At 47.4% G+C, this 26,326-nt stretch overlaps 2 protein-coding genes across 2 annotated transcripts in view; both read right to left on the bottom strand.

Annotated features, from left to right (window-relative positions):
* Positions 1–4,021: 4,021 nt before the first annotated feature.
* LOC308158097 (protein FAM117B-like) lies at positions 4,022–20,951 on the bottom strand (the record flags this gene model as incomplete). Its single annotated transcript, XM_080531692.1, has 15 exons — positions 20,915–20,951; positions 19,476–19,593; positions 18,510–19,121; positions 17,755–17,844; positions 17,551–17,628; positions 15,576–15,665; positions 15,372–15,449; positions 14,059–14,178; positions 10,712–10,776; positions 9,019–9,102; positions 8,493–8,606; positions 6,776–6,919; positions 6,260–6,464; positions 5,487–5,607; positions 4,022–4,322 (listed from the first exon to the last, which is right to left on the bottom strand). Exons 2-15 carry the CDS (start codon positions 19,489–19,491, stop codon positions 4,022–4,024), a joined length of 2,118 nt encoding a protein of 705 aa, XP_080387818.1. The 5' UTR covers positions 19,492–19,593; positions 20,915–20,951.
* Positions 20,952–23,680: 2,729 nt separating this feature from the next.
* The window catches only part of LOC308158096 (bone morphogenetic protein receptor type-2-like), a gene marked incomplete at its 5' end in the record, with an annotated part of 18,383 nt that continues 15,737 nt past the window's right edge, over positions 23,681–26,326 (bottom strand). Inside the window, 2 exons of the mRNA XM_080531691.1 lie at positions 23,681–24,157; positions 24,464–25,884. Coding sequence (XP_080387817.1) covers positions 23,892–24,157; positions 24,464–25,884 — 1,687 coding nt within the window. The 3' untranslated portion in view covers positions 23,681–23,891. The remainder of the gene's footprint in view (positions 24,158–24,463; positions 25,885–26,326) is intronic.

Here is a 26,326-nt window from a genome sequence, read left to right as displayed (position 1 = left end):
AGAATCTATTTATCAGATCTGTTTTTAGTTCTTTGAAGATGTATATTGTACTTTGTAAATGTTTTTGAGACTGGAGTAATGCAGTGCTGTGCCTCTCCCTCTCTCTCTTTCTTTCTTTTTCTCTCTATCTCTCGCTGTGCCACGTATTCCCACCCTGCCCCTTGAGAAGGGGTCTGTGTTCACTGCTACGATAACAAGGTAGACTTCTAGACGCAGCTGTTCCTATATGTGGACTACACACACTGCGCATAGGACCCCCGACCACTAGGGGTCCCCAAGTGAAAAGAAAGGTGTTGTCGGAGGTCCTCAACATTTTTGCTTAGGGCCCCCATAACTAGTTGGGTCTAGGACCAGAATACTTCACTCCAGTTATAACCTCATCCACATCTCGTCCTATGGATGATTAAACTGGTTAAATTCCCAATCTGGCCCTCGTACTAACAGTCACGTAATCATCCCCTGCTTTCAATTGGCTCCTTCACCCCCTCCTCTCCCCTGCAATTCTTCCCCCTGGTCGTTCCTGCAAAATAGAACGTGCTCTCAGTCAACTTACCTGGTCAAATACAAATCAATGAAAGTGGTTTGAAAAATGTATCTGACCTTCCATTATGGGCTGGAGGCTCCTTCTACCTTCTCTGTACCGAATGTCCCATCCCAACTCCCAACACTACTTTTAAGTTATTTAACCTGCCGTTCTTCTGGTTTTTACCTGGTGAACATATTTAGCATGTCTTATGTAGTGAACAGGGGGGTATTCTATCAACGTCGCTAAAGGGAGATCCAGGCTTTTTCTGATGAATCTCTCAAGATCTTCAGAAATAAGCCTGGATTTCCCTTTAGCGATGTTGATGGAATACCCCCCAGGGCTATGAGAGATACCGTGTGATGACATCAGAATGTGTTTGCTGAAGTTTTTTTGTTTGTTTTTGTTTTTTTTGAGGTGGGGAGGCTACTTTCTGTAAATACCCCTCCTCACTCAGCCCGGCGCTAAGTGAAGTTACACATCCATTCCAAACACACGCTGCGTCCCAACTCTTCTCCTTTTCCCCTGAAGTATGCACGTGTACACCCTGTATGGGATTAAAAACATAGGATTAGCGTGAGCATCAGTCTTTTACAGCAATCCTCTGCTTTTAAAGGCCATAGGGAGTGCCAGGCCAAGCGTAGACCATTGGGACGCACCGATGGTGTTTCCTGCTTGCATTCAGGGAGGGGTCATTCCATCAACGTCGCTAAAGGAAAATCCAGGTTTATTTTGTTAAATCTCACGAGATTTATAAAACAATCCGGGTTTATTTTGATAAGCATCCCGAAAGAAAAAAAAAGTATTGTGAAAAATAAGCCTGGATTTTCCTTTAGCTACATTGATGGAAAACCCCCCAGGCTCAAAACTTGAGGTGTGGTTTGTGGTAATGGTGTCTAAGGGTATATTTAATGGTTCAATACTGTATAATGAGTATGCTATTTGCAGAATGCCTGTTGTTCTCCTGCTTCACAACAATATCCCCTTAACAGCTGGTAAGCTACTGCATATGACGCTCATATCAGCTATCCAACACTGTATTTTCTATGAGATATCAGGCACTGCCACCACTGGAGTATTTTCATATTGCTCACAACTGATATTCTGTTGTTGTGACACAGGAGTAACCTGTAAACGCTTGCTGCTCTGCGCCCTTAGAAGTACTGTACGATTGTCTCTGGTAAGAGTTGAGTGATGACTCCACACTACCGTCCAAGGATGTTCGCTGAACTTGTTTCCCCAAGGGCAGGTGGTATAGGAGGGTATTTGTTTTATCGCAATCTTGATGCCTTTTTTCTTACTTCACGTATGAAAAAGAATGTATAATATCAATCACAAATGCTTTATTTTATTCAACTATGCCTTTTATTTCACTGGAAGGATGTGACGTCATAGTGTAGGATGAAACGATGGGTCTGTTTCCAACAGTCATCTTGATGGGAGGTTAATAAACTTGTTATTTGAGCTTATTTTGAAACTCTTGTGTTTCCCTTTCATTTGTAAAATAAATAAAACTAGTGGGTTATAATACCCCAACTTCATATACAATAACAAGCTACCCTGTTTAACAGATCAGCCGATTCATTTTACAATTAACATGATGAATGAACACATTTCTACAGCTACAAGTTTGTAAATATTTTTTGAAAAGATACTTGAATGTCCAATATGAAAATCTACATACTGAATAGCAGTAGAGGTCATTTCTCTACATTCAGTACATAGTCTTGGTAGTTTATGTTTAGAAGTTTGTACAAGTCTGTTTGATTTACAAGTGCACCCAACCCAATTCATCCTGAGACGGAGAAAAGGACTTTAACTGGTTTGGAAGTTAGCTGCTTGTAGACCAAGAAAAAACTATTTGAATATGAAGTACTGAACTGTTCACATAATTTCAGTAATTCACAGTACCGGCAGGAGGGGGGGGGGGTTGTAATATAATACAGTTTGACTTGTCTTAGTACTCCTTAATCTTACATAAAAACACAGTGGCTCAAATACATGTATTTACAAATCCAATACATTCCAGACTTCCCACTTTAGCAGGCACAGTAATGTCATGACAGATATACAGCAGGGTGGACTCCAGAGCTTCTTTCTTTGACAAAGGCTCTTCTCTCTGGACTTCCGCAGACATGGCTGAGACTTCACAACACCAAGACAAGTCGAGCAACAAACACAGAGGAAAACACCTGACATGATTACGTGAGGGAGGGAGGATGGGATGGGGGGAGGGGGAGGCAAACATGAGAAAGACCATTGTCTAAAGTCAGACGGCACTGTCATGGCAAATACTAGACTTGCCAGAATGTGTCCGGGTGACGTAATCGCCGACGCTAGCTAACCAGACATCCCTGAGTAAACTCTACCGCTCGCTGCGATGTACCTGAGTTGCCTCGCACACAATCCATACATGAATCTGTGGTAGAGTTTACTCAGGAATGTCCAGAATGCTAGCATCGGCATAGCAACGGCGTTCAAAAGACCTGATGACGTCACCCGGATGTTGCCATTACAAGACCAAAGGGACTTTTCTGTCCAACATCCCATTGAGTCGCCCAAGTAGGTCAAAACCTACGACTGACCCTAACCTTAACCAAACACTTAACCCTATCCATAACTTACATAACTACATTTTAACCAGTTGGGGGAAATTCCACATAGTTTTTGCTGGTCATTCACGTCCCTTGTGGTTTCCCTCCTGGCAGACAAGGCTGGACACTGTGGACATTACGAGCCAGGTCAGGTCGAAAACATTAGGCACGTTTTGTTTTTCCTCACTCTCATCCGTGATGGTTTCGCTACGATATCTCTGGCAGACCCCCCCAAACCCTAACACCCCACTCCCCAAACCCTAACCCCCCACTCCCCAAAACTTAACCCCCAAACCCTAACCTCCCACTCCCCAAACCCTAACCCCCCACTCCCACCCCTAACCCACCCCCTCCCAGCCCCACAGCTACCGACATCTCTCCCCTGTTTGGGTTGCCACTGAGCGCTTCATACATAAAGAAAGGCATTTTATGTCATTTTAAGATAAATAATAATGGTAAAAAAAAAGACAAAAAGAAAACATGATATGTCTGTGGAAAGGCTTCATGGTATAATGCGATGAAATTGTAAAATAAAAAAATAAAAAAATAAAAATAAGTCTTTCCTTGCGTCGTTCTCCCTCCAAAGATAAGTTACATGAATGAGCAAAAAGGGTTAAAAAGCACAGCAGTGAAGGATTTAGCTTGAACCCATTTTCCTACAGGTCAGGTCAGGGTTCTCTTCTGAGGAGAGGCTGGAAGAAACTCTTCACCAAACGTTGGACATCCGGGGGAGTGCGGGGGCGAGTTAGCATGCTGAAGAAGGCGTTCGGAGAGAGAGAGAGAGGAGTCCAGTTTTATCGATTCGACTGCCAGCGGTATTTTTCTTTTTTCTTTTCGGAGAGAGAGAGAGAGCTGTCTCACTTTCTCAGTCTGTCCACCAGGGCGGCGGCGGCGGCGCTAATCGCTAATAGGTCTCTGGCTCCTCCAGGTGGCGGGGCAGGCAGGGCTGCTGGAGGGAGGCCGTCCCCCGGGAGAGCCCCAGGGCCGGGGAGAGACTGCGCAGGCCCACCCCGCCCAGAGGCACCAGGGAGGGGGACAGGCTGCGGAGGCCCACCCCCGTGCGGAAGCTGAGGGCGTGCTCCGGGGCGGGCAGCAGGGGCTTCAGGATGCTCACCAGGCAGAAGGCCGAGCCGCTCTTGGGGATGAAGTTCACCTTGTTGCGGTCGGGGCAGAGGAAGGGGGGGATCTCCTGGAGGGGTCGGGGTCTGAGAAGAGAACACACGCGCACACACACACACACATACACACACACACACATACATACACACACATACACAATTGTCATTCCAAGACATCTGAAGATAATTTAACAAGTAATTAACACAATTATAGACTGAGTACTAGAGGGGTGCATCTCAATAGGCAATGGATGGACCAGTGTGTGTGTGTGTGTGTCTATAGACAAGGAGCTCTGGTCCAAAGTAGAATAGGGTGTCATTTAAGACAGACACAACCCAGTCCACCGGGTGAATGGCTCCCTGCGAAGGGGAGAGTTGATTTAAGGTGAGGGTTAGTTAGTGTTAGTTAGTGAGGGTGAGGGTTAAGGCGGCTACACACTAGACGACTTTTCAAGTTGTAACATCGCTGAGCCTCTCACACTAAACGGCCGTCGTGCTGGTGTCCGCGTCGCAGCGGCGCGCAGACTGCGCAGCACAGCGCAGACTACAGGATGTGGCAACGACGGGGGCTCACAGACTACAAGATTCTTCACTTGGTCAGGACGATTCGCCAAGCTGTAGTGTCGCGATACCAGCACATGATGACGAGACGTTGACAGCTGTCAAAAAAAGATGGAGCTCATTTCTACTAGAAAATAGCCATATTACTATATGTAATATATACATATATATACATATATGGCTATTTATATAATAGACTATTTACTATTATATAAATAGCCATTTCTACTTTCACGCCTCCTCCGCGCTGCATTTCCTCGACCTCTCATTGGCTGTGCTGTCCACACGGGTCGTTGCCCATGTCAAACTAGCAGAATGTAGATTCCGTCGGCCGATAAAATGAAACATGTTTGAAAAGATCTGGAGCCCTGCGACGGCCCCTCCGACGGGGTCGGCGGTCCTCCGATTGCGTCTCTGAGCCTGTCACATTAAACGAGCGTCGGAGACGGCGCGTCCCCGGGTTTGCAACGACTGGAGGATTTTGTCGCCGACCGCAAAAACTGGTCGGCGACAGCTAAATCGGGGTTAAAATCGTCTAGTGTGTACTCGGCTTTAGTTAGGGTGAGAGTGAGGGTTAGTTAGGGTGAGGGTGAGGGTTAGTTAGGGTGAGGGTTAGTTAGTGTGAGGGTTAGTGAGGGTTAGGGTTAGTTAGGGTGAGGGTGAGGGTTAGTTAGGGTGAGGGTTACTCACAGTGACTCCTCAAAGACCTTGACCTTCTCGCAGCCCTCCGGAGGCTCCCTCTTGAACATGTAGCTGTTGTTGGGCTTGGGGGAGGCGGCGTACTTGGGCAGGGGGGAGCAGGGCCCCAACTCTGGGGAGGCAGAGAGCAGCCAGGGTCAACCACAGCTGGACGGACTGGAGGGGCATGCCGTGTGTGTGTGTGTGTGGGTTTGTGTGTTTCTGTGTGTGTGCGTGTGTGTGTGTATGCGTGGGTTTGTGTGTGTCTATGTACGTTCATGCATGTGTGTGTGTGTGTGCGTTGGCGAGGGAACTTGGTAATGGTAAGCATAATACAAATGAACTTGCTGTTACATTAATGTGAAAAATATGATGATAAATACATATAAATAAGTATGTATAATATATGGCAGAGATATGGTATATGGCAGTCTCACGTCTACTACGTTCCAGTTCAACAAATTACGCCACAGATCCTAGTTAACTGATGAACACCTCAGAAAAAGAAAAAAAAATCTGAATAAAGGTCCCCCCAAAAAAAAATCTGAATAAAAGTCGATAAAAGTTATATTGAGTTCAGCCTACTGGTCCGGCCCTCCACAATAGTCCCGGTTTCTCATGTGGCCCATTGTGAAAATTAATTGCCCACCCCTGGTGTAGACTATGTGTGTGTGTGTGTGTGTGTAAACTATGTGTTTGTGTGTGTGTGTGTGTGTGTAGACTGTGTGTGTGTGTGTGTGTGTGTGTGTGTAGACCGTGTGTGTGTGTGACCTGTCTCCTCTCACCGGGGTAGGGGCTCCCCCCTCCCATGTCGTTGAGGATGGTGAGGTACGAGGGGGAGATGGAGTCGGGGCGGCTGCTGCTGTTGCTATGGTTCCCACCGCCCAGGCCCCCCCCTGAGGGCGTCTGCGTGTCGATGCTGCGGGTGCTGCTGCTGCGCTGGGGGGGGAGGGGCGGGGGCGCGCGGTGCCCATCTGGGACGTCCTGCGGCTGAACAACCACACACACACACACGCACACGGGAAATGAGGTCACAATAACAACACCATACTGAAGGCCATACTGCGTGCGTGCGTGTGTGTGTACAAAAAGATTATAGCATGTACGTAGTGTGTGTGTGTGTGTGTGTGTGTGTGTGTGTGTGTGCGTGTGCGCATGCGCGTGCATGTGTGATGTGTACAAAAAGATTATAGCATGTACTGTGTGTGTGTGTGTGTGTGCTACAGAACTAGAATCGTTCTATTCCTCTGGAGTGTGTGTATCGGCTAAGACAAGTAGCTGTGGTGGTTTCGGCGACTCACAATGATGACCTCATCGCGTTCGGGGGTGTCCCGGATGATGATACGCTCGATCTCCTGGTTGAGGCCCTCCATGCTGTTCCGGAAGCGCGGGGCGGTGGACTTGGAGATGGGGATGGGGATCAGGATGGTCTTAGGCATCTGGGCCTGCGAAACACACAGAGAGAAACCCTGTGTAAAACCAATAGGTCACACACACACACACACACACACACACACACACACCCCATCATTTTATTGTATCAGTCACTGTTTCTACACTGTGCACACATGAGTGCAGGGACGCACACATTAACACACACGTACACACACACACACATGTACACACGCACACCACCATCCCGTTACTGACCATATATCATTTTGATAACTCTGAGAACAATGTTCTGTCCCTCTTCTCCTTCCTGTACCCAGCTCTCTCCTCTATTCCTCCCTCCCTCCCTCCCTCCCTCCCTCCCTCCCCCTTCCCTCCCTCCCTCCCTCCCTCCCCCTTCCCTCCCTCCCTCCTTCCCTCCCCCTTCCCTCCCTCCCTCCTTCCCTCCCCCTTCCCTCCCTCCCTGCCCACTGTGATGACAAACATGAAGGTGCCACCAAGTTGTTTCTGGAGAGCTATTCATTGAGCTGCCCCTATCCCCTACAAAACCTCAGCTGATGCATATGTGACAGCAGCTGGTGAAGTCAGCAACCAATCAAAATGTTCAGACTTTTATTCTGTACATTTTAAATAAATGTCAACGTTGTTGAAAATCAATGACACACTCGCTAGTGAACTAACACAGCTTGTTTTGTGAATCTGCTAACAATGTAAAGGAGTGTTACAGTTAACTAGGTAGTAGTGGGGATTACTCACCGAATCCATTGCATTGCAATGTTTTGGCTTGACTAGCGAGTGTGTCATTGATTTTCAACAATGTTGACATTTATTTACGACTTGTTCCCGCTTTCACGAGCTGCCGTCACATAATCATCTAAGGATGTTGGCTACTGAAATTAACATCCAGGAGATACAATACAAAAAATACAATAGGTTATTAGGACCCGGGACCCTGGGTGAGTGACAGGTACCCGACCCTGTCCCCTGACCCTGTCTCCTGTCTCTTTCCCTGTCCCTGTCTCCTGTCTCTGTCCCCAGTCTCTGTCCCTGTCTCCTGTCCCCTATCCCTGTCTCCTGTCTCTGTCCCTGTCTCCTGTCCCCTGTCTCTGTCCCCTGACCCTGTCCCTGTCTCTGTCCCTGTCTCTGTCCCTGTCTCCTGCCTCTGTCCCTGTCCCTGTCCCTGTCTCCTGTCCCCTGTCTCTGTCCCTGTCTCCTGTCCCTGTCTCTGTCCCTGTCTCTGTCCCCTGACCCTGTCCCTGTCTCCTGTCTCTGTCCCTGTCTCTGTCCCTGTCTCTGTCCCTGTCTCCTGTCTCTGTCTCTGTCCCTGTCTCCTGTCCCCTGTCTCTGTCCCTGTCTCCTGTCCCTCTCCCTGTCCCTGTCTCTGTCTCTGTCTCTGTCTCTGTCTCTGTCTCTGTCTCTGTCCCTGTCCCTGTCTCTGTCCCTGTCTCTGTCCCTGTCCCTCCCTGGCGGCGCCACAGACAGATCTGGGCCAGGGACACGGGGAAGAAGGGAAACTGGGGCATATTCAGATACTCCAGACTGAGACCAGAGGGCCAGCCGACTTCCCCAGAGAGGGACTCACACACACACACACACACACACACACACACAGTCTATGTTGGTCACCTGTGATTGGATGATGGCAGCATGACTGCCGTTGAAGGGGGACTTGCGGTCTTTGTCCCTCCGATGGCGGCTGCTGCGCTTGCTGCGTTGGAGCTGCTGACGCAACTTAGCGATCTACAGCGGGGGGGGGGGGGAACGCAGGGTATTACATACATATTGGATGCTGTCAGTCATTGGGTGCGCTCGTATATTTACCGGAGCACACACTGGGTTCAACGTCATAGAGCGACCAAGTCATTTGATTGATTGGACAATGAGGCATTCCATGAGTGCTGATCAGATTTCCAGAGCGTATTTACGAACGCACCCGTTGTGTAGATTAGCAAAGTGTTGTATTGCGTGGCGGTCGTGGGTGCAGAGTGTGGTGTGATGTCCTGGATGTGGTGAAAGTGTGTCTGTGTGTGTGTGCGTGTGTGTCTGTGTGAGTGTGCGTGTGTGTGTGTGTGAGTGTCTGTGCGTGTGTGTGTGTGTCTGTGTGTGTGTGTGTGTGCGTGCGTGTGTGTCTGTGTGTGTGTGTGCGGCTGACCTCCTTGAGCTGGTCGGTGCTCCCGCAGGACGCTGAGCGTTTGTGGGAGCCCCTCCTCCGCTCATCTGCCCAGGCCCTGGGGGTCTAAGGACACGGAGAGACACGGGTGAGACTCAGGGTATGGGGGGGGGGGGAGTGGTTAGGGTTAGAGGTGGAGGAGAGATTCAGGGTATGGGGGGGGGGTGAAGGGTTATGGTTAGAGGTGGAGGAGAGGGACAGAAAGTGGAGAGGCCAAGAGAGACGCAGGAGAGAGAGAAAAGAGAGAGAGAAAAGAGAGAGAGTGATACAAAGAAGAGAGGGAAGAGGAGGCACCGCAGTGGCTGTCGAGAGCCACATGGGAGGGAACAAAGCACACCAACCCTCAGGCCTGGGCTACACGCAGGGGCGGACTGGGATAAAAAAACAGCCCTGGCATTTGCGACACAACAGCCCTATTTCCAAACGCAACACGCAACACGGATTGTTAACATAAAAAGTCAGAGGACAGATGCCAAACTACCGACATGTTTGCTGTAATTATGTATTATCAGTAGGCAGTCATCAGTCAATATCTCTTTCAATAGCCTTTTTACACCGAATGTACTTTTTTGTGCTATTTTCAGCCAATACATGCGAATTTCGGTGCATTCCTACTTCCAACTACACTTGCTCCCTGCATCCAGTTGTTGCACATTAACTGCATCGCTCTCATCAAATTCCCCCATTCTGAAAATGAAATCAGTGTAACGTTAACTGCTGTTATAAACGGAATGATGACATGAGGTGCGTGTCCACTGGCCATATAGAACTGACTACGATAGTTATGGAGATATACTCCAGTTATATGAGTGGAGCTCCGCCCCATAGGGGAGCTCTGCTCCTATTGGTTTACCCCGCTACCTAAAGCTCTGCTCCTATTGGTTTACCCCGCTACCTAAAGCTCTGCTCCTATTGGTTTACCATAACTATCCTTCTAGATCGTGGAGCTCCGCCCCATAGGGGAGCTCTGCTCCTATTGGTTTAGGGCCCTGGGCATCCGCGATGCAGAACTGCGTGGGATATCAAATGTTTTGGGCCGCGGTCTGCTGAAATAAGTTATTTTCAATGAAAATCACTAGAGACAAAATTACAAATATATATATATTTTTTATATAATACATTCTGAGCGGCCCAGAGTCTCGCGGCCCTCCTGGCATTTGCCAGGCTTGCCCGGTGGCCAGTCCGCCACTGGCTACACGGCGCCGGATTTGTCTGAAACGGTGAAGATTTGATATCGTTTGCGCCAACACTTGATAAACCAGTGCTGTGATATTATTTATCGTCTTGGAAACATCTTAGCAAGAGGCACTTATAACAATTATCATAAAGTTTATTATGCATCGGCTCTTTTTATACAACCTAAATTTACACAGATGAATAACGTATGCATGCCATATCTTGGATGCAGACGTAATTTAAGTGGAGAGGAGATTGATCGGGAGTTAACAATACTACCGAATGAATGAAAATGAATTTCTATTATTTTACGGTACTGTCTAAATTATATTTTAATCATTTTCTGGGTCTACCAGTACGCGCATGCCCAGTATACCTGAATACGCGGTTCCATGTGGCCAGAGATTATTTTGCGCGACAATGAGAAAACGCTGGTGTGGCCAGAGATCGAAATTGCAAATTTGTCGTCATTTGTCGTCACACACACACACACACTTACCTGAGTGGCCTTGTCCCTCATGAAGGGAGCGTGGTGGAAGTGGCTGCCGTCCTGAGGCCAGGGACCTATCAGATGAGAGCCAGGGAGCGTGCCCAGTGAGGGCCACAGCTGGACCCTAGGAAGACTAGGGGGAGGAGGAGGGAGGAGGGGGAGAGGAGGAGGGAGGAGGGGGAGAGGAGGAGGGAGGAGGGGGAGAGGAGGAGAGAGGAGGGAGGAGGGAGGAGGGGGAGAGGAGGAGGGAGGAGGGAGGGAGGACATGTTGACAGGAGGCAGCAGGAACTTGAGTAGCAGGCATAACACCGCTTTCCACACACGCACACACACACACACGCACGCACGCACACACACACACACACACACACACACACACACACACACACACACACACACACACACACACACATACACACACACCCACACAGCTCTCAAAGGGGTGGGTTGCCAGATTGAGAGGGTTTTAATCCCCCCCCCGCGCACGCCCCCGCCGTCTGAACCTGAATCCACAGGCTAGTTTAATGACATTACAGCAGATTGGAGAGACAGGTGCCCCCCCCCTCCTTTCCCCCCTCCACAGACACACACACAGTCTGCAGCTCAACTTGACCCATTTAGGGTTTACCCCCCACCCCCCCCCCACACACACACACACACACACACACACACACACACACACATACATACCCCCTTCGGCAACCCCACCAACCCTGTAACCCCCCTCCCCTAAACTGCCTCCTCAGCACTCTTTGTCCTTGTAGCCCCCATCTCCCTCTCCTCTCCCCAGCTTTAGAAGACGTAAAAAAAAAACACAAGACAACATTTCATTCATCACAGCTGCCACCGTAAAGCAGCTGCTAGTGTGAATTCAGCAAGGAGACAACATAACATAATCCCTTTGATTTGTATGATTTCAGTAAATCTGTAGAATTGACTGACAGAGAAAGGATCTGTCTGCATGTTATTTTAATGCTGCAAACACTATGTCCACCATGCAGGGTCCAGCAGGGTCTATATTTGTCAGGGCCGGGCCAGGAAGCATCCTTGTTGCTATGGAGCAGAGCTGCGTTAATGCATCTGTATCTCTTGGGTGAATGGTGGCGGTGCAGCTGGTTTTCCGTATGCTAATTGGAAGCAATGACCAGTATTTTAAGGTTGGAAGCAGCACACCTTAGAAAAACAAAGATTAGGCTACTAATGGAACGAATTACGAATTACAAATGTAATGTGCTGAACCTTGCGAGAGCCATCCATTAAAAATCCACGTGCTAATGCAAAAGCACAAATGAAGACGAACACACGCGCACGCACGCACGCGGACACATATATACACACACACACACACACACAATTTGTTTATTGCAGCCTGTGTTTCCACATCAGCAGCCTAACACACCACCTCATAGGTAGATACCGTCGGATGAGAATCCGGCGGATCTCCAACCCAGGACGGGCCTACCGACCTGCGATACTACTCGCTTTAAAAACGCATGATGCATTTACACTCAGATTACGTCAGATTCCATGCAGTCTACCTACCTACCTACCTACATTACGTGCAGTTTACGTCTTTGATCTGAAAATGAGGTACACTGATCACCTGTGCAATATTATAGCTCCGTCGGCCCCAGAGAGGTGCGGTGTCCCAGACCTGCCCGGGTCCAGACCTGGAGGTGCTGAGGGGCGTCCTGGTGGTCAACTCAGGGGAGTCGGAAGCGATGGACCTCCAGTACCGGACACCAACACACACAGCCGGAACCAGACAGACAGACCGTCGTGGATGCGCATAGGTTGCTATGGGGCGTTGCTGGATATGTGCAGCCTGGCCGTCTGGGGGAGGATGTTGTTGTTCTGCTGCTGATGCAGATCGCTGCTCGCCGCGGTGTTGGAGGTGATGTGTCTGTCGGGAGTCCGCGGTGGCACAGTGGTCGAATAAACCGTTAAGGTTGCAGCCTGCACAAGCAGATGAATGGAGATCGTTCACACATCAGACAATCGACAATAAAAAACTAATATATAAACCGAAATGAAAAATGAGCGATTTCGAAACGCTTAACATTGGAGCTGCCTGGCTGGGTGATGCTCTGCTTACGGTAGTAGGAGACGGCTTTGACGTGGCGGCGTGTCACCGCGCTGCTCGGTCTGATGCTGCAGTTGCTAGGGCGCGTGGAGCAGATGGTGTGTGTGTGAGTGTGTGTGTGTGTGTGTGTGTGTGTGTGTGTGTATGTGTGTGTGTGAGGAGGGGGAGGGGGGGGGGGGGGGGGGGTAAGGGTAACACGATTTGGTTCCCAGTACGATTTTTAGGTTGTAGGAGCATTCCCTTAACGTAGCACGGTGGTTTCCTAAAGGTACTGAGACGGAAAGTGTTCTTGCGGTTATATGAATGTTTTCTTTGATTGATGATTCAAGACTAAAATCTAATCTTTTTAATATTGCCTTTAAATGACTGCATTATTTTCTAAATGTATTATGTTATGTTAGTTGATTCATTTATATATTTGTATATATTGTAGGCCTATATATTTGTATATGTATTTATAGTTATTTTGTTTATCTTTGTTCTATGCCCCTTGGATTGTATGGTTTAGTCTTGTTTTATTATGTCGTTTATATTATTGCTATTGTGTGTTTTATTGATTACTATTGTTTTATTGTTATTGTTATGCTGTGTGGACATGCTGAAGCACTTTGAGCTGCAACGTTTGCGCTGCAAAGGTTATTATTATTATTATTATTATTATTATTATTATTATTATTATTGTACGTTACAAAGTGAGAAAAGGTTCTTGGAAGGTAGCCAATGTTCTCTTGTGATTATGATGAAAGTTTTCTTAACATTCTTTGAACGTTTCCCATAAGGTTGCATGAGGGAATCACAAAAAGGGTCAAATTACACCACGTCACAGTTGTTTAAAGCTTAATAAGTTTAATAAATCATATAACAAACAGAGAGTCATTGTATTGCATTGTATATGTATTATATCCTCCTGAAAAGTAAAAGTTAATACAGTGCACTGCATACATAATAGAAAATAAAGCATTTTTTCTTTATAGGCCTACTCCAAATGTTTGAAATCAAACATTATTGTTTGTTGGTTTCAACCATTCACAAAACACTTTTATACATAGTCCCCCATAGCCTGCTGGTAATACCAGACCAGACAAACACAACCAGGCTGGCAGATACTATCTAAGGTAACAGCATTAGTTTTTTTAGAGAAAAGTAATTGTATTGCATTGTAACGTCATAAAGTAAAAATTAAATGAAGAAAAAAAAAAGCTTACAATTCGAGATTACAGGGACAGTCTCCCTGGAGGTTAAAGGTCAAAGTCAGTCAGAGTATTATAATCACAGGTGGGAGGATACAAATTGTCGCTCCTCACTCTTTTTGTTGGCAGTGATCCAGCATCTGATCCAACCTCAGATATCAGGTCAGAACCAAACCCAGTCTCTGGTCTGCTGTCTCCACCCACTGTAGAACACAACAACAACAACTTAGATTGTGGGGATATTTAGCTTGTATGATGTATATTGAATAGCTACAGTATTAATTCTAGTGTATTATCATCAGTTTTATTCATCATTAGAAACAAAGCGGATGATATCTGTGAGTGAGGTTGGTCTAATCTATTATGTGCTCAAGGTCAAGAACAGAAACGGACCAAACATTGTTCCTTTCTTTTATAAATCAGTTCCTCTCTACCCTAATTCACACTACAGAGCTGAGCTGTACTGGGCTGGGCTGTACTGGGCTGCACTGGGCTGTACTGGGATGTACTGGGATGCACTGGGCTGTACTGGGCTGTACTGGGCTGTACTGGGCTGTACTGGGCTGTACTGGACTGTACTGGACTTAGCTGGGCTGTACTGGGCTGTACTATGCTGTACTGAGCTGTACTGGGCTATACTGAGCTGCACTGGGCTGGACTGAGCTGGGCTGTACTGGGCTGTACTGAGCTGTACTGGGCTGTACTGGGCTGTACTGGGCTGTACTGAGCTGTACTGAGCTGTACTGGGCTGGACTGAGCTGGGCTGTACTGGGCTGTACTGGGCTGTACTGGGCTGGACTGGGCTGTACTGAGCTGGGATCTACTGGGCTGCACTGGGCTGGACTGGGCTGGACTGGGCTACAATGGGCTGGACTGGGCTGGGCTGGGCTGTACTGGGCTGTACTGGGCTGTACTGGGCTGTACTGGGCTGGACTGAGCTGCACTGGGCTGTACTGGGCTGTACTGGGCTGGACTGAGCTGGGATCTACTGGGCTGTACTGGACTGTACTGGGCTGTACTGGGCTGTACTGGGCTGGACTGGGCTGCACTGAGCTGTACTGGGCTGTACTGGGCTGGGCTGGACTGGGCTGGGATCTACTGGACGTACTGGGCTGTACTGGGCTGGACTGGGCTGGGATCTACTGGACGTACTGGGCTGGACTGGGCTGTACTGGGCTGGACTGGGCTTTGGTCTGAAAACAAATACAAAGAGGCACTCACTGGTTTTAATAAAAGGATCAAGGTGGAGTATTATAGTCACGGGTGGGAGGTTAAAGGTCAAGGTCAGTCAGAGTATGATAGTCACGGGTGGGAGGTTAAAGGTCAAGGTCAGTCAGAATATTATACTCACGGGTGGGAGGTTAAAGGTCAAAGTCAGTCAGAGTATTATACTCACAGCTGGGAGGATACAAATCGTAGCTCCTCGCTCCTCTTGTTAGCAGTGGTTTCTTCCGGAACTCCTCCAGCCCAGTTCCTTAAAGAAAGTCATGTTGGACATAATGAAAATAACACACAGCGCAGGTGCTCAATGCAGTTTTTATGTGTTTTAGTTTTCCACATTAAATCAAATGTAAGGCATTGCACTATTCTGTCACCCTACCATCAGGCCTCCGCAGTGATCCAGCATCTGATCCAACCTCAGATATCAAGTCAGAACCAAACCCAGTCTCTGGTCTGCTGTCTCCACCCACTGTAGAACACAACAACAACTTCAACAACAACAACAACAACAACAACAACTTAGATCCTGGGGATATTTAGCTGGCATAATGTATATACTGGATAGCAGTGGAGGCTGGTGACTTCCAGAATTGAGGAGGCCAATTTTTTTTCCGCTTGCTCGCTTCACTCGCGATGGAATGTTCCCTGTTCTTCTTATCTGTCTTTGTTAAAAATTATTAATTTGTGTTTGGCGGTACTGAAGGGATTGGGACACTCTCAGGATGGTGGATGAAGCAGCTTTTATTGCCTGCACAATGGGTCATCAAATAAACAAAACAATTGGCATGAATCTCTGGTCCGCCTGCAGCAGCTATTGTCCCTTCTGCTCAGGCTCACAACATTCACCACAACATACTACATACAATCAATGACATGTCAAAAGCACTCAAACACTATGTCAATCAGACACACAATATACAATTCAGAACAATACTTCATCCATTTCTAATATTTATCCTGCAGAACAGCACTCATACACGCGTGTGGCGGAAAAAGGTACTACACGTGGAATGCAACATGACGTTACTGACTAGCCATGCCCTAGCTCGCGAATGCTAGCAACACCACGAGTGGACTCTTACAAAATGCACCAAAACATAGAACTCAAACAACATATGTAATAAGTTACCTGCACAATGGGTCATGGTCCGCCTGCAGCAGCTATTGTCCCTTCTGCTCAGGCTCACAACATTCACCACAACATACTACCTACAATTATTAATTATTAATATTAAAAATAAAACTGTTCAATAAATCCTAAATGTTGTCTACCTATTCGATGTATAAATCGCGCCAGAATCTCGCCGACTTCCGAGGTCATTTTAAGCAAAAGTATTTGGCCAAATGAGCTATTATTTTCAGGGATAATAGCCATGGGTGTTCTAGCGTGTCCTGCACTGAAGTGACTGGCGTTCATGTGATTGGACGAACAAAATGTCAATCTTTCAGCCCTGGATTCAATGCATGATGAGGCAAGGCCTCCTGTGCCCACCCATTTTCAGTGATTTGGCCAATCAAATATTGCCATGAGAAAAATTGCATTACATTGACTTCTATGAGAAACCACTTTCCGACAGGAGGCCTGGACTTTCCGACAGGAGGCCTGGACTTTCCGACAGGAGGCCTGGCCTCCTTCAATAGAAACGGATAGGGATTCTGGCCTGTAGGTGCTTTACAATTGCAATATTGGGTTTTAGCCATGGAAAAAATCAGATTTATGAACAAAACTGACATAATATTAATATAATATAATATGTTAAATAAATAAATAAATAAAATAAATATAATTATTGCTTTTTTAAATCTCTCTCTCTTCTCTCAAATTATTGGGGAGGCCAGGCCTCCTCCACCTCTATGGAGGAGCCTCCACTGCTGGATAGCTACAGTATTAATTCTAGTGTATTATAGCATCAGTTTAATTAATCATTAGAAACAAAGTGGATGATATGTGAGTGAGGTTGGTCTAATCTTTCTTTATGTGCTTAAAGGTCAAGAACAGAAACAAGCTGTACTGGGCTGTACTGGGCTTTACTGGGCTGTACTGGGCTGTGGTCTGAAAACAAATACACCAAGGCACTCACTGGTTTGAATAAAAAGATCAAGGTAGAGAACACAGTGGAGCACACAGCACAACTATTCTAGTTCTGCAAGGTCAGTCAGAGTATTATACTCACGGGTGGGAGGTTAAAGGTCAAGGTCAGTCAGAGTATGATAGTCACGGGTGGGAGGTTAAAGGTCAAGGTCAGTCATAGTATTATACTCACGGGTGGGAGGTTAAAGGTCAAGGTCAGTCAGAATATTATACTCACGGGTGGGAGGTTAAAGGTCAAGGTCAGTCAGAGTATTATACTCACAGCTGGGAGGATACAAATCGAAGCTCCTCGCTCCTCTTGTTAGCAGTGGTTTCTTCCGGAACTCCTCCAGCCCAGTTCCTTAAAGAAAGTCATGTTGGACATAATGAAAATAACACACAGCGCAGGTGCTCAATGCAGTTTTTATGTGTTTTAGTTTTCCACATTAAATCAAATGTAAGGCATTGCACTATTCTGTCACCCTACCATCAGGCCTCCGCAGTGATCCAGCATCTGATCCAACCTCAGATATCAGGTCAGAACCAAACCCAGTCTCTGGTCTGCTGTCTCCACCCACTGTAGAACACAACAACAACTTCAACAACAACTTCAACAACAACAACAACAACAACAACAACAACTTAGATCGTGGGGATATTTAGCTGGCATAATGTATACTGGATAGCTACAGTATTAATTCTAGTGTATTATAGCATCAGTTTCATTCATCATTAGAAACAAAGTGGATGATATCTGTGAGTGAGCTGTACTAGGCTGTATTGTCTGTACTGGGATGTACTACGCTGTACTGGGCTTTACTGGGCTGTAGTGGGCTGTACTGAGCTGTACTGAGCTGTACTGAGCTGTACTGGGCTGTAGATCAACAACAACAGATCAGAAAACTGAGCATGTATGGTATTGATAAATATACTGGTTAGCAACAACCCTACTCATGGTGTAATATGGTAGTTTCAGCAATAATGTTGTAGTCATCAAATGGACAATAGCGTTACATTTTCCACTAACTACGAATTAGCAATGTTTTGCCCAATGGGAGTCAAAACTGAAACATTGCAAAGTGTGGAATTACATTCTTGTTTTGATTGAGTTTGTGATCTATAAATTATACTGACACATTGAACATCTTTAACGGATGGTCGTATGTTGTCATGACGTGTGGTTACTATAGATGATTACCATGTTATCCTCTTCTACAAGGTTAGTCAGAGTATGATACTCACTGCTTGTAATGCCCCTAGCTCCCCGTATTGGCAGTGATAATTTCTTGAAGTAATCTCCACTGTTTCCTGCCACCATCTCCTCTATCTTCTCCAGCAGCTCTGTAACCTGAGTGCCATCATCCCTGTTCTTATTGTTGAGGACATGATACCTGTTCCCACATTTCTCAACAAGCCACTGGAGGGCCTTCCCTTCACTCTCAATGTGCTTCTCAATGGTCGTGTCTCCCAAACAGTCCCCACTGGTGAACAGCACTATAGTGTGACTCCAGACTACCTCACTGAGAAGCTCCAGGTGTTGCTCAAAGTGTCTCCTGTCTTCTTCAGTGAATGAACTAGACGCCAGTATGACCAGGAGGAGAGTGTGAGGTCCTGGGGGGCACAGAGACACACTGAGTATAATCTCCTGTTTAACCAGCTCAGGAGTGTTCTCTACAGGGTGATTCCTCAACCAGCCTGGAGTGTTGACCACAGTGACCTGCCTCCCTGCTACTTCTCCCTGTCTCTTCACACACTGAGCAGCTGTCCTCAGGTCAAACTCCTCTCTGCCCAGGATGGTGTTTCCTGCTGATCTCTTCCCTGCTGCTCTGGTCCCCAGCAGCACAATCCTCAGCTCTGAGAGATGGAGGGAGTCACAAGGTATGAAATAAACATCACCTAATCAGCTAATCAATACCAACACAATTCAGTCATTTACATATTTGGGGTATTATTGTCATTGTCATTATTATCATTCATAATAATTTATTTAAATAAAGTTGTTATTTCACATGCATTTAGGTTTCATTAGTCTATACACTGGATTGTATTTGTGAAACCGATCACTGATATCATGACAGTATTTTGTCAGACAATATCTCTCAGACTTTTTAAATGATAAATGACTTATAATTATAAAATACAACTGTATTCAAATCAATAAATATATCTTTGTCAAAGTGAATGTTGTGTAGAAAGCACAGTGTTTACCTGAAAAGGCTGCCATAATAGCCTCTCCACAGTCCAGTCCCAGATGTAATATACTCTTCCAACTTAAACTTTCAAGGTTTGGCAATAACTCCTGGTTTCTTCTCAGTCAGTAATTTCACTGTCAAAACAATGCATCACAATTAGCTTCACTCATGGTTTTCTTCTCCAACTGCCATCTCTGCATCCTTAATCTCTCTCTCTCTCTCTCTCTCTCTCTCTCTCTCTCTCTCTCTCTCTCTCTCTCTCTCTCTCTCTCTCTCTCTCTCTCTCTCTCTCTCTCTCTCTCTATTATAAATCATTACTTCAAGAACACTGTGTACCATGCAGTAAGAGATGTGACTAATGTATGTAGGCCTCCTATGATCAGAGGTACAGTTCCACTAACACAATGACTAACACAACTCACACAACAGTAAAACACCTGTTAAACAAGCATTTTTTTGGTGACATTTGGAGTAAAGTGAACAGATTTCAGAAATGAAAACCGAGGACATTTCTAGTATTTGTGAAATCCTTAAAACAGTAAGTAATGTGAGAGAAACGACGACGATTTTACTTTCACTTTCACTTCAAGAAGTTAGGCAAGCGAAAGGTGTTGAGGCCTAGTACCTACGACCGAATCACAGCCGTGCTCAGTAGAACTCCCTCGTGTGATAGTGCTTAAATGTCTCCCTCTGCTGGCCACTCTGCCTCACCTGTTGAAACCAAATGTCCGGCAGACTTCTGCATGGCGGTTGTGCTGCATTATAGCATACAAAATCTTAAAATTAAAAAAAATAGTTCAAATCGTATCTATAATGAGCTTTAAGTTTTGTCTGGGTTTACATGGAGGAGAGTGGAAATAAAATAAAATAAATGTTTATTTATCACAGAATACAGACGTATACAGTGCAATGTATACGAAATGTCACGAAATATATTTATATACAGTATATACTGTACGTTTTGAAAAACAATATCTGCGATGAACTTAACTGGATTTTGTACGTAGATTTGTCGTCAAAGACGCGAGAAGCTGAACAATTCTGATTCCCGATTCCCAGCAATTGTTTATTAAACGTAGAAAAATATTATGTGAGGTCAAGGTGGAGCAGTAAATAATGATAAGGGGTAAAGACAATGTTTGACACGAAGCATTTTTTGGTGACATTTGGAGTAAGGTGACCAGATTTCAGAAATGAAAACCGGGGACATTTATAGTATTTGTGAAATCCTTAAAACAGTAATTAATATGTTAAGAGAAACGACGACAATTTTACTTTCACATTCACTTTCACCAAGAAGTAACGGAAGCGAAAGGTGCCGTTTTTAAAAAACATAATCGCGATGAACTTTTTTTTAACGAACGATGTTGTACGTAGATGTGCCGTCAAAGACGCGATACGAAGAAACAACTTCTGATTCCGGATTCCCAGCAACCAACAAGAAACATTTCTTACCTTTCACTCACAAACGGCTCCCAGACGAAGTCCGCAGACGCTCCTCCCCTCGCAACTTCTAATCTCACCCATAGCCTACTATCCATCAGACCATGCTCAAAATGCATCACTAGCTATTAGAAATGTGTCTAATTTATCGAATAAAACTCGGTTAAAAGATTCACATTTGAAATAGAAATTGTTTTATTTAAATAATCACAAAAACACACACATCCACACACAAATAAACAAGTTAACCTTCTTACTTCCTCATCTTATCCAACTACTGCTCCTTAGTCAGTCAGAGACTAAACGAGGGACAATAATGTCTCTTGTAATGGCTGTCATTGCAGTCCTGTGCTGCCCACTCTTCCTGCAGGAGTTGACCTCTCCAGTCCGTTTGCGGACCTTTGGGACAGCCAGACAAGGACCTTTGGGACAGCCAGACGAGGATCTTTGGGACAGCCAGACGAGGATCTTTGGAACAGGGGGGGGGGGGGGGGGGGCAGCGAGGGGGCAGGTGGAGCAAATAGGGTTGGGAAAATGACAGGAGGACCAGCAAACACAAGGGGTGGGGTTGTTGGTGGTGGTGGGACGCAAAGTAAAAAGTGAAAGTAAAAAGGCTAGCCACTTGGAAGTCCTCATCCTCTAGTTCCTCCTTCATGGCCAGGTCCTCCAGCAGCTGGTCAGTCTCCTCTGACTCAGGGTCCTGCAGGGTCCTCCCTGTCTGCCTGAACAGGTAGTCCACACCAGTCAGCTCTTCTGTTGACCAAAGCAATAATCTTGTTAGTGTAAAGAAACAAACAAGCACAGATATGTACAGTCAAAATACAATACTCCAGAATTGTTAGTTTTAGGTAAATATATCTATTTCTAAATAATCCTAGTCAATGTAACTTACCAGTGTACTGTGCAGGGGGGTGAAAGGAGATGACATACTTCCATCATAACACCTGACATGACAATATATTTTGTCTGTAAGACATGGTTTAAAATCGCCGCAAAGCTAAATCTAAAAGCAAATAATGTGCACAAGCATGTATTTCTGTCACTGTGTAGGGCTGCTGGAAGCATTGTTAGTTTCTGTCACTGTGTAGGGCTGCGTGAAGCACTGTTCGTTTCTTGAGCGGATAACGACAAAGATAAATGTCACTGAAATAAAAATGTGTAAATACATCACTGTGCTTTCATACATTTATTTAGATTTTTTTTGCTGAATTTTTTTAGTCAAAAATAATAAAGTTACAGAGCAGAGGCACAGCAATGGAATAAAAAAGCCATGTCCATTGAATGCAAAACAGAATTCCGTAAAATAATTAATACCTTTTTGTTGCAATACATATATTTGTCATACAAATTACAGATTACAAAACTTAATGAAATCAGTTAAGCAGTCAATCAATCATACGCTCTGAAGCTGCACTGAAACACATTGTCCAACTACGTTGACACATCACAGGCCTGTATGGCCCTCGGCCCTCACCTCACTCACTTAAATCTTGCTATAGTATAGAAAGGAACAATACAAATTCACTCTCAAACACTCCCCCCCACTCACTCACTCACCCACCCACCCAACCCCCCCCCCCCCACCACTCACACACTCTCTCTCTCACCCACCCCACTCACAACACTCTCTCACACAATCACACCCACCCCCCCCCCACACACACACACACACAACCCCCCCCCCCCCCCCCCGCCACACACACACACACACACACACACACACACATACACACACACACACACACACACACACACTCTCTCACACACACACGCACACACACGCACACACACGCACGCACACGCACGCACACACACACGCCCACACACACGAGACAGAGGCGAAGCAAAGGGTTTCAGAGAGGTGGTGCATCCGATGGTTTGTTTAAAAGCCAGAGTCTGATGTGGAGCATGACTGATAACTGGGGTTGAGTGAGTCCGGAGACTCAGATCACAGTGAGGTGTTGTGTGTTGCGGTGCGGCTGTCCGTGCCTGTAACAGATCCATTTCTCCTGCTTCTCCTGATTGTAGTCGCCGGAGGAGGAACGATCCTCCCGGCTGTTTGTGCAAGCAAAGAAACACAGGGTGCCAAACCACCATGGTCCAACAACCAAAGTCATCAGCTGATTGATTGCAAACTTTTTTCTCCTCTCATGGATTCAATTGCTGAGAGGATGAGAAGAGCAGAGAGGATTGTCATCCGTAAGACTCATCTCTGAAATAGGGGGGCGGGTCGTGGACCGGATGAAGGATTTTGACCGTTCGCAAGTGCGTCGCAGAGATGACATGTTCGAAAAAATAGACATAAAACAACAACAAAAGAGAATGGAAGCAGCGGAACGATTAAAAAGCACCTAAAAGCTATATCCTATTGCACAATTCAAATGATGATACAAAAAAAAAAAAGATACATAGTCAAACATACAATTAACATTGCATAAAAAACAAAACAAAGAAAACTACGTAATCTTGTCTTTAAGACCATAGTTTCTCTTTCATGGAGCAGACTCTATCATGACAGAAAGACATCAGAGCACTCAAATAATTGAAATACTTCAAATCCTTGGCCATGTTAAGTTTAGAGACCATCCTTGTCGTCATGGTCACAAGAGACAGACTTTAGACAGATCTCAGCTGTTCTAAACAAGTGCACCTTGAGAACAACCCCCCCCCCCTCCCCCCACCCCCAAAACCTCATTATTATGCGGATAAAAATGAACCACGTACAAACGGAAGCTAACCAAGGCGGAGTACAGTAGCTGGATTTAAAGCAATCGCATAAACAAGACACAGTGGAGACGTGCTGTAGTGTACCAGGATACTTGTCGACAAAGACTCTTGATAGCTTCCTCTTGCTGAACGGGAGAAGAAAATAAAAACACGGTACGTTTTTTAAAAAACAAAACAACGACAACAAAAATAAAAACTGTTCCGACAACAGCAGCTCCAACCCAACCATTGACTCCCACGGCTCCCGCTGAAGGGTCAAAGTTCACACGCGCGTGTCGCTGGGTTCCGAGTTGGGGTTCCCCCCTCGAAGGTACATGGCCGAGGTGGATTTGGTCCGCGCCTGACCCTGACCCTGACCTTGACCCCTGGGTCTGTGGCCGGTGTTGTTGTTGACCTCTGACGTCCTGGTGTCTGTCGAGATGACCCAGGTGGAGGGGCGCCAGCGCTTCAGGGAGTACGGCGTCTTCACGCGTTTCTTGATCTTCTCCCCTGTCTCCGCAGTTACGTCGCCCTCCTCCAAGCCCTCCCCTGGAAGACAGATTGGCATGGTGAGATTGGTCGACACATACAAAACAATGAAAGAGTTCGGAAGTGAGCGAGAGAGAGAGAGTATGGGAGAGAGAGAGAGAGAGAGGGGATGAGAGAAAGGATGAGAGACAGAGAGAGAGAGAGAGAGAGAGACAGAGGCAGAGACAGAGACAGAGAGAAAGGATGAGAGAGAAAAGATGACAGAGAGAAAGAGAGAGAGAAAGGGAAAGAGAAAGACAGAGAAAGAAAGGGGGGGGGGGAGAAAGAGAAAGAAAGAAGCTGGAAGTAAGTGAAGGTGCAGCTCACCCAGGGAGGCGAGGTCTCGGGTGGTGAAGGACAGGTCCAGGGAGTTGGGCCTCTCCGGCCTGCGGCCTTTAGGCTGCCTGAGCAGGGCCTCCCCTCTGAGGGTCACCAGGGGCGCGGTGGGACCGGAGCCAGGGCAGGAGCTGCTGCTGGGGCCAGACACGTCCCCTGGGGGACCACCGCCGGCCTCCCTGCTGCCCCCCCCTCCCCCTGCTCCTTCCTCCTCCTCCTCCACCTCCTCCTCCTCTCCTCCGTCACTCTCGCTCTCCCCGTTGTTGCTGTTGTTGTTGTTGGCGTTGGGGCGGGCGGAGGAGGAGGCGAGGAGGAGGAGGGTGGCGGAGGTGGCGTCGTCCCGTGGCTCTGCGCCGCCCCTCTGCCCCTGGCCCTCTCTGCTCAGCAGAGGCTCGTGTTCGTCCGGGCTGGCCGTGATCAGACCCAGACTGAGCCTAGGCCCCGCCCCCGCCGCGCTGGCGCTCCCGAAAGCGGCGGAGGCGACCCCCTCAGGCGAGGAGGAGGAGCCGCCGCGACCGTTGGCGAGGGCGTCCCGCGAAACCGGCAGGTTGTTGGTGGCGCTCGTCTGTCGGTGCGGCTCGGTGGCGGCGGAAACCGTGGCGACCGAGACGCCGTTGGTCTTGGTCGCGCCGACCTGCCGCAGGTTGGACTTGCTGTGGCGGCCGAACTTGAACCTCAGGGCGGAGGAGGAGGAGGAGGAGGAAGAGGAGGAGGAGTCCTTCTTGGTGGGCTTGGTGCGGAGAGGGAGGCTGGAGGGCCGCTTGGGCAGGTTCTGCTGCTTGGGGAGGGGGAAGACGGCGGGCACCACCACTGGGGGGACGGCGTCCCACGAGCCCGAGCCGGAGGCCTCGGCAGCCATCTTGATGAGCGGGTACAGCAGGCTGGAGCTGCCCGGGCTGAGGTCCGGCGAGCAGAACTGCTTCTGGGAGTGCTCCATCAGGTTCTCGTCCGAGCTCTCCTTCAGGTTCTTGTCCACCTCCCGGGGGTCCAGCTTGGTGGTCTCCAGGTCTTCCTGGGTGAGGTGAAGGCAGACGGGCAGCACGGTGGCGCCCCCTCCTGGGCCCTCCAGGTTATGGCTGGCCTCGGAGACAGCGGTGCTGGTCATGTTGTTGTTGGTGGAGGTGGTGGCCGGGCTCCCTCCTCCCCCCCTGCCCCCCCCTCCTCCCCCCGCGGCGCTGCTGCCCTCCGGGCTGGGCAGACGGGCGTGGTGGGCCTGCTGCTGCCTCTCGTAGTTGATGGAGTTCCTGTTCCTCTCGCCGGCCCCGCCCCCCCCGGCCGCGGCTCGGCCACTCACGGAGGAGGCGGCGGCGGCGGCGTCCGTCTGGGCGTTCTTGGCCACGCCCCCCTCCTGCTCCTCGATGTAGGAGGAGGGGTGGTCCGGGTAGGGGCCAGACTTTGGCACCATGCGGTTCCTGCACAGAAAATGTCCAAAATGAAAAGTGTCAAAAATAACTCACGGTGTATGTCCACCTACAGTCATGTCAAAGGAGCTGCGTGTGACATTTTCATTGTACGATAACATACGTGACGGCAGCTGGTATAATGTATAATATAAGTCGGCAACCGACCAGACTTTTATTTGGAAAAACGTAACTCACAAACTCCATTGCGTCGCAATATTTTTGGCTTGACGAGAAAGAGCGTCATTGATGAGCTTAAATTTCCCCGGTCCAATTTATTTACATTTTTCTGAATAAAAGTCTGAACATTTGGTCGGTTGCCACTTTGTTCCCCCTTTCACCAGCTGCCGTCACACATAAGGGTGAATGGGGAGAAACCAAATCTGCCCCCCCCCTTCTTACAATCCCTTCCCTCCATGAGCCAAATGTACCTGCCAACCTACAACATTCTATA

The sequence above is a fragment of the Nansenia antarctica genome (genome assembly GCF_963989245.1).
Source record: "Nansenia antarctica genome assembly, chromosome: 5".
NCBI lineage: Eukaryota > Metazoa > Chordata > Actinopteri > Argentiniformes > Microstomatidae > Nansenia > Nansenia antarctica.
The sequence above is the reverse complement of the archived record's forward strand: the minus strand, read 5'-3'. Positions and strand labels throughout refer to the sequence as shown.